Here is a 15,170-nt window from a genome sequence, read left to right as displayed (position 1 = left end):
AACGGGTGACGAGAAAGAACAGTGCTTACCTCAACACTTGAACCGACGCCGGGTCAACGTAGGCCTCGGTGATGAACTTGTTGCTTAGGGCAACCTGGCGGCTCGAAGCGAGTGTCGAGGCGCGGTACGCCTCTATCTTACACTTGTTAAAGCTACGCGGAACTGCTGTGAGGTCAGTGCCCCACGGCGAAGGCAAAGTCACTCGTTCCTAAGGAACGTAGCCAAAGGTACCGGGAGTACTGCAACAAGCACCTGCCATCGCTGGCTCCCGAAACGACGACGCAGTAATGGCGGCGGTTTCGGTATCTCATAGTTGCTTGACTGACTTTCGTAAATGGTCTATCGCCCCTGACCGGGCTCGGCCGTCTAATTTCTAGGCGGGCGTGGGAATAGCCTCTCGCCGTTGCTAACGGCATTCGCCGCTGCGTGGCGGGCCGAGCGCCCCCCCCCCCCCCTTCCCCCAATAGAGGGCAAGGTCCAGGATGGCCTCTTCATTGTCCGGATCGCGGAGCAGGTCCGGGCGCGCAAGGCGGAGGACCCGGACGACCTCGGCCACCTCCAACAGGCGGGGGGCCACTGGAGGAGCCGCAGGAGGTGGCGCAGCACGGCGCGCCCAGTCCGCGGCCACGTGGGCCTGGTGCAGGGCATCCGCCAGGTGAGTGGGGCGGTGGAGCTCCGGCACCCGAAACGGGGCACAGCAGGCGGCGCTCCGCCACGTTGTAAACGGCCACGGGCCCCTGTGGGTGGCGGGCTTCCACGGTGTTGCCCCGGAAGGGCTCGGGGATGGTGTCCGGGGGCGTGCCGCGCTCGGGCCAAGGCTGCTCCCTACAACGCAGCCTCGAAGCCCAGACCACCGGACGGTCCTGGGCCAACACCGTCAAGGTCGCGACACTGGCTTGCTCATGGCGTGGCGGGTAACGCGCCGCCAACCGCCTGAAATGATGGGCGCGGCGGACCAGGTCCTGGTGGTAGTGGCGATCTTGCGAGAACGATACGGAACGCACACACAGATAGAAAAAATAACGCGAATTAACGGGTCTGGTTGCAATATGCCAAACAGGTTCGGAGCCACTCGCGAACAAAATTGCCCCTTTGCGAAAAAAAAGGGCAGACCCGCGGGAAGAAGATGGACCCTCCCCCCCCCCCCCCCCCCCCCCAGCCGTTCGCGAGGGATGCTGTGAAGCCTTTTGACGAGTCACTGTGGGGATGTGTCCGGCGAAGTACCAGCTCTACAACCTGAAATTGAACGTCGCGGCGGCCCTTCTTGTACTGGGCGGCAAGACGAGCGACGTGGAGGTTCTCTCGTGCTTCGTGAACGGCCGACGAGAGTCGGCGATAGACATCTTGAGCGAACTGCGCATACGGGCGTCCATTCTGCGTGAAACCTGTGTATGAAAATGAGTTTTCTATTGGGAAGGTCGTCTCCTTACCAAAGTTGAGGAGCGCAGGTGTGAAACCGGTTGATTGTTGTGCGCGTTGCGAGTGCCATCTCGTCGAGTTTGGCAACCTAGTCTTTGTGACGGAGTGTGTGGAAGATCAACATCATTTTGAGGTTGTGGTTGACCCTCTCCGTGATGATGGCCGGCGAGTGATATGGCGACGTTAGCTTCTGCTGCATTCCAAGCGCTGCGCAGGTGTTGACGAAGATCTTGCTCCGAAAGTACGAAGCACCGTCCGTGAGGAGCTCTGCCAGGAAGCTGAATCTGGTGAAGACGGACAGGAAATCTTCCCAGATCCGCTGCGAAAGAAGCTTCCGCAAGGGAAACAGTTCGACCCACTTGGTGAAGTGGTCGGTCACAACCAGTAGATACTGACTTCCGCGAGGACTACGCGGAAACGGTCCCATGATTTCACAAGTAACAATCTGCCAAGGCGACTGGCTTACGGCTAGCTGCAATAATCCTGGTGGATGGCGTCCGCGCGGTTGCCCCTTCTGGCACACCGGGCAACTGCGAATATACTTCAGTACATCCTGCCTGATTCCTGGCCAAGTCGCAACACGACATAACTTATCGTAAGTCTTACTACCCGCTAATGCTGAATCACGGAAATACATGATAAATGACTTGCGCAGCTTACGAGGTATCACGATCCGGAAAGGCGATCCATCGGTGTCATCGTCTGCCTGCGGGATGTAGCGGAGAAGAACTCCGTCCTTGCTGAGCAGGTATGAGTCGTACTCGCCGTCGCGTCCGGTGCTGCCTGCTCTCTGTACTGCAAGCCCTTCGCACACGCGTCGGCAAAGTCCGTCTTCCTGCTGAGCCTTGCGGAGGTCTGCTCGGCTCAGCAACGTCCCCCACCGCGACCCCGAAGTGTTGGCCACGATGTGAGTTAATCTCACGAACTTTGGTTCTGTCTGAGTGGGAGAGAACTGCAAAGGAGCCGGTGACAATGTGTCTGCCACGACTTTAGTCGCTCCTTTCCTGTACGCGATGGAGTAGTCGTACGCTTGTAGTGTCAAAGCCCATCGTGCAAGACGTCCGGCTGGGTTTTGCAGGGTTCTTCAGCCAGGAGAGCGATTGGTGATCAGTCTGGATCTGAAAGGGAGCACCATCGAGATACATGTTAAACTTCTTGAGGGCGAAGATGATGGCGAGACATTCCTTTCCCGTCACGCAATGGTTCCGCTCGGCCGCTGTCAGCGCGCGGCTGGCGAAGGCGACTGGGCGAAGGACGTTGTTGAGTTCGTGAAGCAGGACGGCGGCGAGGTCGAATTTGCTGGCATCTGTTTGAACAACAAATGGGCGATTGAGATCCGGCAACTGCAAAGAGGCGACGTCCGTGATGACTACATAACAGAAAGTATAAAACAGAGAGAGGACGGAACATTGCTTTCGAGAGGCGAAGAATGGCGTCGCGCTGCTCCTCCCCCCCATCGCCATTTATCGCCCTTGCGCAAGAGCAAAGTCAGGGAGTGAGTGATCTCTGCGCAGGAAGGGATGAATTGGCGATACAATTTAATCAAGTCAAGAAACCGCTGCGAATTCTTGACGTTGAGAAGTTGAGCAGTTTATTCTCAATACATAGAATACCACTGGAACAATGCTCGGATAATGGCCCACAGTTTTCCTCACACGAGTTTCAGTAGTTCGCTCACGGGTACGACTTCGTACACACAACAGAAAGCCCTCGTTTTCCTTGACCAAATGGGCTCGCCAAAAAAGGAGTCCAGAAAGTTGAAAAAATTAAAAAAAAAGAAAAAAAAAAAAGATTCACGCCAACGAAGATTTTTGGCTTGGACTGTTGAATTACAGATCAACCCCCCTAGACGATGGCCGGAACCCGAGCCAGCTGCTCATGGGACGGAGATAGCGGTCTCCGATTCCCGACTTTGCGCCACGGGACCCATCACCAGGACAGAAGCGCTCTCAGCATCGAAATCGGGAATCTACACAGCTTCCTCTTGCTGTGGGTCAAAATGTGCGAATCCGGGACGATCGGGGGTGGAACAGAAAGGCTCAGGTACAACGAGGTGTAGCTCCACGTTCATATATAGTAAGCATGGAAGATAGACAAGAATAAAGAAGGAACAGGGTTCACCTCAAACCTACCTACGAAGACTTTGTCCTAGATGCAGACCACCCCGAGGCCCGTGCCACAGAACGTGCTTACTCTTCCTGCCCCTCGGCAGACAGTGGTGAAACTTATCTTCAAGCGCCTGCGCGGAGCAACTTTGTGGTAGACACGCCAGTGGAGACAGGGCAGCTTTCCACAGATCATGGAACTGCCGCGAAACAAATACGTGTTGGACAACCACCCGCTAGGTTGTGGTATGGCGGTCCGTTTTCAGCAGCACCCGTAACTTCACTGCTCTCGCCATCCCTCACAAAAAAAGGAAGATGTAACGGTGCTGCTACTCTGGCAACCTGCTGCACCACGGGCAGCGTCACGGCTGGCCTATTTAAAGGGACCAACCATTAAACTTGATCCTTTTTTCTTCAATCGCTACCTCAAGGCTCGTATGTTTATTCGATACAGAAGTGCTAATGTCAGTTTCAGATGACGTTGTTTTTTGATATGAGATTAGAGATTCGTATTGAAGTATAGAAATGTATTTTTCCTTATCTTTTTGTGTTTCGACTAAATTTTGAATACGCTCATTATGTGTACGCAATCCTTGTTCCCACGTTTGTGTATGTGCTCCTTTTTGTCTGTGACCCGTTTCCTTTGTGTGCATCAATCTTGAATATATTCACGTTTGTACCCAATTAATGTATCGTTATACTAAATTTGTTATTCTAAAAAGAATAACAAATTTATAAAATTAGGGACACTTTCTGTGGGAACAAACTGCCAGTCACGGCTGATGTCAGGAATTAGAAAAAGCGTACACATCAGAAAGATTTACCTGGGCTTTACTAAATAACATGTATTCAGTAAAAACAAAGCATATGGTTCTAATTATGAATTTTCTGGCCATCATCTAAATCCCTCAATTTTAGGACGACTTCATGTACGTATTAAGCGCAGTGGTTCGCTTAAGTTACCCATTGTGCAGTAGGCGGGAGGAAGGCGCTGTGAAACCGCGGATTTTAGTCTTCTTAGCGTTTTCGCCGGCTTTGAACCTGCTGCACGAGCGGTGCATTTATTTTAGCGCACCCCCGTACTTTGCACGTGCTTCTAGTTGATGGAAAATGAATAATTAGTTTTTTTATTGAACTCAGCAAACTCATAATTAGAACCGCACGTTTATTTCTACTAGTTCCGATTTTATTAAGATAGAACTTAATCTATATAATTTGCTAATTCTATTATGTCCCTGACGTGCGCCGTCTCTGACATTTAGTTCACTAAAAAAAAAGGACACTTTCTCAGGCACCCTATTTTAGGAATGTTTAAAAAACTTTGCAGACTCACCCTGGGGTTATATGTTTCCAAATTAATAAAAAATGAACGAAAAACATCGGCCGTTAAAACCTTTTATCAGGTTTTAACGGCCGTATTTTACTGTTAAGCTTCGACATCGTACAGGGTAAATGGTCTTGACAAACAATGCCACCCCAGTTTTTTTTCTCATATTTTGGACCATTGGCACAAGGAATCTTACCACTTATCTCCTCAAAGTTTCATAAGGCGAACAGGTCGTTCGGGACACGGCAAAAGCCGCTGTTCCGGTTTCCAGTTTGTGCCTTACTATTTGTGCTTCTTAGAGTAAAGAGGGGCTGTGTTGTTTGTAAGAGTGAATGCCGTGAATTATAGAGATTTCATAGAAGATGAAAAGGCAGCGGGCAGTTGAAGCCTCTATATTTTACCCCTTACCATTGCACGCAACGCTGCCGCAGGGTATGCAGATGGATATGACGGGATGAATACCAGCCTCTACCGACTACGTCTGGCTGTGTATTGATTTTGAGGTTTCGGTGTTTGCGGAACCCCGACTTGTTTTCAACCTTTGTCGTTTCACAATTTAGTATTGTCAATGGCAATGACGCCAATGACAAATCCAGCCGTCCCTATTGGAAAACCCCAATATAAACAGCGTATTATGGATATTGGTAAACAATATCTTCTTATTGTATTGCAATACAATATAGACAGTGTATTGGAAAACATTACATTTATTGTATTGTATTACAATAAGGATTTGTTATGGGATTCCAATATCCATAATACGCTGAAAATATTGGAATCCAATACCGTATAAACCCTTATTGGATCCCCATGTGTCGTATGGGGATCCAATAAGGGTTTACGATTCCAATATACTCAGCGTATTATGGATATTGGAATCCAATATATTATATCGGCTGCCGATAAAACTATATGCGAGTTGGAATATCACGTTCAGCACGACATTTCTTTGCAACGCAGTCTCTTCTTGTGTGTATTTCTGAGTGATAAAATAAAAAGTGTTGTTGTTGTCAAATTATGAATAAAGAAGCAAAACACTGGGCTTATCCATACCAAATATATTTAACATATTCCTGAACTGGAGGATCTGGCATTTACTGCAAAAGAAAGTTAATTGTTTAGGACCCTCATTCAAAAACTTGCTGTTTGGAAACAGAATGTGAAATCCTCACCTTTTAATGAAAGCAGCACCTGCTAGCTGTAGCCATGTAGAAACTGCAAAATAAAAATTTGTGATTAGTTCGCAACAAGTAGCAATCCTTCACTAAGCCGGATAGATTCAAAATTATGTCTGCGTTTGATTGTGGAAAAATAAGCTTCCATTCCACTGCCACGGATCATTCTGAGCTCCGTCAATTAAATAAACCTATCGGCTCGTCTGGCTTTACAGTTCCTGCTTTGCACCTAACCACGGTGAAAGATACACTCTTTAGCTGAGGACACGCCGGGGCTGAACGCGCGGCGCGAGGAATCAAATAGTGTTCGTTCGACGGGCATCCGAAAGACTGCATCATTCGGCTGCCACCGTGCCCGCGACTGACAGTGTCACCGGCGGCCAAACGGCGGAACTGTGTGACAGCAAAAAAACATTATCTCGTTGTCATGACACCCGGGTACACCATGGTCTTTCTGCTTGTGTGAGAACCTCGCTGGAGCTCTGCGCATGTGGTACATTAGGCGGCACGAGCCGTCTTGAACGTGCCCACGGGTCGATGAGTCACCTGCTGGCGTTGCTTGAAACCAAAGTGAGAGAGTGTGAAGAGCGAACTTCATCGGGTTGTGGCCAAGAGCGCGCTGTCCTCACCTGAAGAGTATTATCTTACACCGTGCACCTAATTAAAGTATCCGGAATGCTCACCTTTGAGGAAAAACGATCTGGTGCTTGCTTGCTTGTAGGCCGTGGAAACTGGGACAAACTGGGAGAGAGATTTGCGATTAGTTGCGTTCAAGTAGCAATTACATTGAGTAGCCCCGTAAAGTACACTAAGTCGATAGGATGGAAGCTTGGGCGAGTTGGTGAACCATACTTGGCGGTGACAGCGCAGCAAAATTAATCTCACACCAGACACTCAGGAAGACAAGCACACGCGCTGAACTTACAATTCTTTTGTATTCGACTGCTTCATTTTTCTCTTCAACGTCTGGGTTGACTTTTCAGAACGTGATAAGTAGAAGAAGTAGCACGAAATACAAAGGAAAAATCTAAAGAGAAGGCAAAAAAACAGTAAAAGAGAAGACAAATGAAGAAACCGAAAAAATATCTAAACGAAACACTTTTCCAAATTGTCCCTCTCCCTCATCGCTATCATTTAGATAGAAATTGGAGCTCTTTGGTCGACAGCGCTATAGAAGGACTACTTACAGACTTGTCCTTCAGCTGTGCTATCCTTTCCGCTTCCATTATTTCTCTAGCCAATGCGTCTCTACTCCTACCTATTACAGAACAATTTTCAAAATGTGCTATACAGCCACAATCGCGACAATGGATTCCCAAGTGTCCAGCTACGACTCGGTGGGTGTTATAAAAATGCTCTCTTAAACGATCATTCAAACACCTTCCAGTCTAGCGTACATACTCTCTACCACATGAGAGTGGGACAGAATATACGACTCCTTCAGTACAATTTACAAAGCTCTTTTGGTGCTTTTTCAAACAACCAACTTCCCGCTGTGCCCTCATTTACCTTCGTGCACAGGCTTAGAAGCTTATTTGGTGCTGAAAAAGCAACATTAATGTTAATGCAGTTACCTATCTTTTTTAGACCGTGCGAAACTTTATGTATATATGGAACAATGGCCATCCTTTTCTTTTCTGTATTGCGCTTAGGTCGTTCACCCCATCTTATTATCTTTAATAAATCTTCTGCAACGGCTGTAAGTAATGCACTAGGATATCCTGTTGACTTTAACCTGGCGATTTGAGCATCAAAGCTAACCTTAAGTGAATGAATACAAGACTTATTAAGCACACTCGTGAGACATAATTTAACAATGCCTCGCTTAACAAGCTTGGAGTGTGCTGACTGAAAATTAAGAGGTTTCTTCCCTCTCGGTTTGTATGACCAACATACATGATGCTCCGAAAAAATTAATCTGATGTCCAAGAACCGTAAGGAAGCTTCTGTGGAGAGCTCATGAGTGATTTCTGGTGGATCTATACAGGATTTAAAACAGGAAAGAACATTAGAGACTAATATTTGAAAGTCCTTAGCTGCACAATCTAGCACAATCAAAAAATCATCTACAAAGCGAAACACCTTCACAACAGAAGAAGCATCTAAGCTACGTGAAAGGATCCGGCCCCGATGCGCGAGGTAAAGGTTACTCAAAACTGGTACTATGCATGAACCAATGCATACCCCTGCTTTATGGAGAAAGGTGTTACCCTCCCAACATGCAAACATAGATTTAAAATATACGGTGAGCAGTTCAAGGAAACCACCTTGCAAAAATCCTGACGCGGTCTGAAAAGCAATAAGTCATGTATTCATTCAATTAAGGTTAGCTTTGATGCTCAAATCGCCAGGTTAAAGTGAACAGGATATCCTTGTGCATTACTTACAGCCGTGGCAGAGGATTTATTAAAGAGAATAAGATGGGGTGAACGCCCTAAACGCAATACAGAAAAGAAAAGGACGGCCGTTGTTCCATATATACATAAAGTTTCGCACGGTCTAAGAAAGATAAGTAACTGCATTAACATGTTGCTTTTTCAGCACCAAATAAGCTTCTAAGCATGTGCCGGAAGGTAAACGGATCGGCACACCGGGAAGTTGGTTGTTCGAAAAAGCACCAAAAGAGCTTTGTAAATTGTACTGAAGGAGTTGTATATTCTGACCCACTCTCATGTGGTAGAGAGTATGTAGGCCAGACTGGAACGTGTTTGACTGATCGTTTGAGAGAGCATTTTTATAACACCCACCGAGTCGTAGCTGGACATTTGGGAATCCATTGTCGCGATTGTGGCTGTATAGCACATTTTGAAAATTGTTCTGTAATAAGTAGGAGTAGAGACGCATTGACTAGAGAAATAATGGAAGCAAAAAGGATAGCACAGCTGAAGGACAAGTGTGTAAGTAGTCCTTCTATAGCGCTGTCGACCAAAGAGCTGCAATTTCTATCTAAATGATAGCGATGAGGGAGAGGGACAATTTGTAAATGTGTTTCGTATAGATATTTTTTCCGTTTCTTTATTTGTCTACTCTTTTACTGTTCTTTTGCCTTGTCTTTAGAATTTTCCTTTGTATTTCGTGCTACTTCTTCTACTTATCACGTTCTGAAAAGTCAACCCAGACGCTGAAGAGAAAAATGAAGCAGTCGAATACACAAGAGTTGTAAGTTCAGCGCGTGTGCTTGTCTTCCTGAGTGTCTGGTGTGAGTTCGATTTTTCCTGCGCTGTCACCTTCAAGTACACTAAGTCGGAAAGATTAAAAAAATTACATGCGCGGGACATAGATAACCTCTTGCGACGTAACTAGGCATACGTCAATTGCGCTCGCGTGTATTACAGAAAAATAACCTTCAATGAAGGAGCCCCCAGTCGTTCTGAGCTTCGTCAATTAAAAATGCTGTACCGGTCGTCTGGCTTCAGTATTCCTGCTTCGGGAATCTGGGATTCTCACCTCTGAGGAAAAGCAAACTGGGACCTGCTGGCTCTTAGGCCTTAGAAACTGCCAGAAAGATTTGCGATTAGTTGCGTCCAAGTACCAATTTCTTTGACCAGCCACCTACAGCACACCAAGCCGGATAAAATCAAAATTACATGTGCGTGACATAATATGCCTCTTGTGACAAAACTTGGCACATGTTTTGTCGCCTACAGCAACACTGAAGCCAGACAGACAAGCGATACGGCATATTTAATTGACGGAGCTCAGAACGACTGGGGACGCTTTCACTGAAGCTTGTTTTGCTGCAATACAAGCGTGTATTGCAGCAAAACAAGCTTCAGTGAAAGCGTCCCCAGTCGTTTTGGGCTCCGTCAATTAAATATGCCGTACCGCTTGTCTGGCTTCAGTATTGCTGCTTCAGAGCAATCTAGAAAATCTAGAATCCTCACCTTTGAACAAGAATGAACTGGCGCCTGCTGGCTTGTGGGCCGTGGAAACTGCAAGAGATTTGCGATTAGTTACGTTTAAGTAACAATTTTTTTGAGTAGCCAACTACAGCACACTCAAAATTATATGCACGGGACATAGATGCCTCATGCGATGAACTTCCTTCATCCTTGTTTTCTGTTAACTCTGCCCACCTTCACCACCCGCCTCCAATTTCTGCGCTACTTTTTAAATCTCGATTCCCTGGTTCCCAAAGGCCATGCCATGGCTTGTGCCAGTCACAGGTCCGTCAGCTCTGCAACCGGCGCCATTGTGGCAAAGACGCCAAAGCACCTGACGCTTATGTGCTCTTTTAATATTTTGAGCATGGCTCAAAACAGGTGTATGGGTGTCTGGTATGCCCTTTGCTTATTTGCGAATCGTTTCGAATCAGAGGGTAGGCGCTTCTGCGATCTGAGCGCATGCTCGGTTTTTTACAATAGTTGAAATTGAACTCTGCAGGAATTTTCAATCATAACAAACAGAATGTGCATGCCAAAAGGCATAGCAAATGAAACATCCACCGTCTATCTATTTTCGGTTCTTGTCCGCAAGAAGCTGTCGTATATGTAGCCTTCCTTGCTTAAGCCACTCATCCCTAATGTCCCGGTTGGGTCTCGTCCTGATGAATTGTCGGTTGAGACCTGAGGTGCAGTCAACATCAGATTAGACCTTTTGAGACAGAACCATATACTTGCTGGAAGGAAGTACACCCAAACGAATTTTAGACATGTCATTTATAGTGAGTTTTAAAATGAGAGGCCTGATGTAAAATGAGACGTCAATACTGACGCACCAATTTTGCGAACCTAAAATTTTGAAGGCCTTGTCCCCCTCGCTAGGGGGACAAGGCACATGAATTCCGGCATGTGGATGAAATTTTTACCTTAAGATCCTGACTCAATGCCCATCCCCGAATATTTGACCACCACACTTTTAGAAAAAGATAACTTTTTAGAAAACACCGAGTCATCGACCACCCCTACAAAAGCCTGAACCAAGCCTACTCGTACCGTGGCTTGTTTGCTCCGTGCCGCCTTGAGTTAATTCGGGCTGACAATTTTTTTTTCAAATGGAACCCACATTCTTAGTTTCGGTTTCACTTGTAGAGGCAGGTGGATACTCTTGTAAAGCTTCCTCCCTATGCGCTTCCGAGTCAACATTTTTGCAATGGCCAACCCCCGGGCTTTGATTTTTGCGCTCCTTGACAAATGCTGAAACTCATATAGCAGTGATGTGATTGGCCTAAGCCGTTTTGGAGCACCTTTCGGAGCAGCCAAAACAGTGTTTTGGAGCAGCAAAAGTAGCTCTTAAAGCATATATTCAAATAAAAATAAAAATATTTGTTTTAAATGCTGGACACGCGAAGGGAATCTTGCTCGCCGAAATAAACCAATTATGGTCAAGTTTGGCCACCTGGGAGTCTTTCAAGATGTAACTGAAATGCCAATGACATGACACATTTCTTTTTGGTTTTCGAAACATTCTGCAAAGCTGGAGCAAGCTTTGCTTTAGCTTAGGGTAGTATTGATTGTCCAATTTTAATGTCTCCAAAGAGACATTGCGACATCCCACAAGTGTACAGCGCTGTAGGCATTGCCAAGCAATTCCGAAAAACCGCTTGCCACCGTTTTACTGATTGCCGACGTGCCAGATTTTCGTCAAAAGTAATGAAATGTAAAACACTAAATGTAAAACACTAAACAAGCCTGCCGGCAACTCCGGCAGGCTTGCAGGTGCATGTGCTTTGTCGCGCTTGCGAAACGGCTGTTTAATCGAAACCGAAAGCATGCCTCTCCGCTCGGTCCCAACTGGTTGCCAAAAATCTATGCGAAATGTAACTGCCCAGCATGCGACAAAAAAGAGTCCAGCGCCGCGTGCTTGCAAGGCCGGCAGGCGAGGTACGAGCTAAACACAGAAAAAAAGAACCTGAGCGCATTGATGCAAGACATCGCGAGCCAGGGTCGCTTTGTGCAACGACTGAACTCGAGACAAACAAGCGTTCTCTGCGGGTCCAGCGTGCGGACATTCCCTTCTTTGCTTTAGCTCACTTCAACTTTTCTTCAGAACACATTTTGCACGTACCGGGGTCCCTCTCGAAAGAAAGCCCACCAAGAGAAACCTAGGTAATCAATACTTCGACACAGCAGTCTTTGAGTTAGAGAGGGATTTTTGTAGCAGCGTATGTTTTAAACAAGAACATGAATGTTGATGAACATGCGGCGGTCCTTATGTTTCAGTTTAGGCAGCTCCATATCTGCAATGTCGTGTGGCCGTTGATTTCAGGAGCGAGAGCTTCAGCTCAAAAACCAACTCCCGCCGCGCCAAAACATAGTTTCGTTTCACAGCGCCTCGTCATGGCTGCTACCCAGCACGCTAGCGTTGCAGCACACACACACGCCAACATCTATCGTTTAAAAAAAAAAATCGCGAGACGAGATTATTGTTTACGAGACGACGAGAGCGTGAAAGAAGAGACGGCATGGCGGGAAAAGACCATTAAAAAAAACCATGGACGATTGATGCAGGATATTTTGTGTCGGGCGGCCTTTTGTGCCGCCTAGCTCATGCATGCTCAGTTACGGTACTTAGTTTAGTTTCGGTTTTGAAAGGCGACCAAAATTGGCCCTTTGGCGCAGGCTCGGCGCAGATTACCCATATTTTGACAAAATGTAGCAGGGTTAGCCCCTTGTTGCAGTTTGGCGCAATTGGCGCAGCCATCACATCACTGATATAGGCGGGCAATAGCTCGCCTTGAAAATACTTGCTCTTGGTGGCCGAGAACAAACTCGTGTTTCTGATTGGCAGCCATTTGCTGCGAAGGATACCTGCACATATCCTAAAGAACCCAGTCTTAGTCTAATACAGATGCTTTGGCCAGACAGAGACACAAAACCTTGAAACACAAGACCACTATAAAGACCGGAAATAGAGTGTTTGTGAGGAATAAAACACACAACTCAGATAGGCATCAATCACTCACTTTGAAAACACTTGCGATGAGCGGCAAAGAGCAAACTTCTGGCCTTGATTGGCTGGTTCTTGCCACCAAGACCTGCATGTATAAGAAAGAACCCGGTCTTAATTAAACTTGGGTGTTTTTGCAGAAGGGAGACAAAAAATACTAATGCAAGACCACTACACATAGGAAATGGCATCCAAGGGAAATGAAACACTAAACGCAGTGTGTTAGTGTTGACTGTTTTTTCCCCCCAAGTCGCCCGTTTTCTCGGGCGAGCCCCTGGGCTCGGTCCTTGGGCCACTTTTGTTTTTAATTTTTATTAACGATTTAAAGATACACCACCCCAATGTACAAAGCCGATTTTTTGCTGACGATTGTGTTTTATTTGCTAAGGTAAACAACCCGTCTGATCAAGAAGAATTAAATGAATGTCTATCTTTGGTTCATGCATTGTGCATAAAATGGAATATGATTCTAAACTGTAAAAAGTGTGTTCAAATGGCCTTGACGCGGAAGAACAACCCTTTGTTTTTTCACATATTCTATCAAATGAGTACCACTCGATACTGTTAACCAATATCAATACCTCGGAGCTTTAATTACCTCTGATTTGTCATGGAGTGCACACATTGAGTTTATAGCTCGTAGAGCAATGTGGAAGCTCTGGTTTTTAAGACGAAATATTAACCTGTGTTCACCTGAAACTAAACTGACTGCTTATAAAACCATCATAAGAACAATGCTAGAATATGCATGTATTGTATGGGACCCTCATACAAAGCTGTCAATCGATATGTTACAGACTGTGCAAAAAAAGAAAACCATTGCAGTTTGTGTACAACCATTATGGTTTTATGTCATCAGTTTCAGATTTGTACCCAAGATCGGGATTGAGTGATTTGGCAACCCAGAGAAAAACAGGACGGCTGAAGTTTCTTTATAATATAATACAAGGTAATTTGCGACCGCGTCTCTGTGATTACACTTCATTTAACGAAACAAGGCCCATGAGAGGCAAACACCAATTAACACTTGTCGAACCATTGTGTGGAACCACTTTGTTCAAAGCATCCTTTTTTCCTAGAACCACGTGTGAGTGGAATAAGCTTCTTGAAAGTGTTTTGATTTGAGATCATTAGATGCTTTTATTGAAGCACTACTCTCGCACTTTGTCGAGTAGTGGCGCTGTCTGCTTGTTTGTACTACTTCCGCTTGTCTTTGAATATTGTTTTTGTACACCTCCTGCCTGGGCATTCCACAGAATGCTGGCAGTATCACCAAATAAATAAATAAATAAAATATAGGCAGCCAATAGCTCACCTTGAAAATACTTGCTCTTGGTGGCCGAGAACAAACTCGTGTTCATGATTGGCAGCCATTTGCTGCGAAGAATACCTGCACATATCCTAAAGAAACCAGTCTGAGTCTAACACAGATGCTTTGGCCGGTCAGAGGCACAAAAGCAGATACAAACCACAAAAACCAGGAAATAGTGTCTGCGAAAGATGGAAACAGACCCAGGTGGAAAGGCTCGTTCTGTTTCACCTGAGTCAAATAGTGTAGCTCATTTTGCTAAAACAATGCATATTTGCTAAAAAAATGTATAATATATATTTTGCCCCATTTAGCAGAGTTTAGTGCCAAGGGTACCTGCACACCAGAATAAGTCAGACTTAGTTTTTTTTTTCTTTTGATGAGCGACAACAGAATCCTAAACGGGTGATGAAACAAAATATAAGCCTACCAAGAGCAAGCTAGTTTGCCTTGATGCAAGCACAGTGCCTCGGCCGACAAATGACGTTCTATTCTTGGTCACTTGCCATATTTGGTGGGAATAGTAAAGTAAATGAAAATAAGGCTATCTCTCTTGGAGCCCACAGCTGCAAACGAAATTCATATACCTCGATAAACGACCTAAAAATAAAATTGGGTGGTGGCCAAGCGGTTTATGGTGTCAAATTTCAAATTTACAGACTGTGTTGTTCTGGTTGAAGTCCTCCTGGTGTATATGTTTATCGTTATTAATTATACTTAAATTGTTTTTTTTTTATTTTTGAGGCACTAGCACATAATTTATACGCTAATTCAGCTTTAGAAGCGTTTTAAGAATACTCCACGGCTTCCTAGTGCTTGTAATAAATTCTCAATAAGAGCGGCTTTCAATTTTTTTTTCTTGCTCTCGCTGCTGCTTGCTTCCTCACCCTTAAAATGCTGACAACTCGACACAAAAGTAATAAAAAAATGTGCTTCAAATGTGATGA

The 15,170-nt window shown here is 45.7% G+C and overlaps 1 protein-coding gene across 1 annotated transcript in view; it reads left to right on the top strand.

Annotated features, from left to right (window-relative positions):
- Positions 1–476: 476 nt before the first annotated feature.
- The window catches only part of LOC120846850, a 36,540-nt gene continuing 21,846 nt past the window's right edge, over positions 477–15,170 (top strand). Inside the window, exon 1 of the mRNA XM_040218745.1 lies at positions 477–655. Coding sequence (XP_040074679.1) covers positions 483–655 — 173 coding nt within the window. The 5' untranslated portion in view covers positions 477–482. The remainder of the gene's footprint in view (positions 656–15,170) is intronic.

Source organism: Ixodes scapularis, unplaced genomic scaffold, assembly GCF_016920785.2.
Source record: "Ixodes scapularis isolate PalLabHiFi unplaced genomic scaffold, ASM1692078v2 ptg000005l_1___fragment_3__unscaffolded, whole genome shotgun sequence".
NCBI lineage: Eukaryota > Metazoa > Arthropoda > Arachnida > Ixodida > Ixodidae > Ixodes > Ixodes scapularis.
Note: the sequence above shows the minus strand (reverse complement) of the source record. Positions and strands in the feature narration are given on the sequence as shown.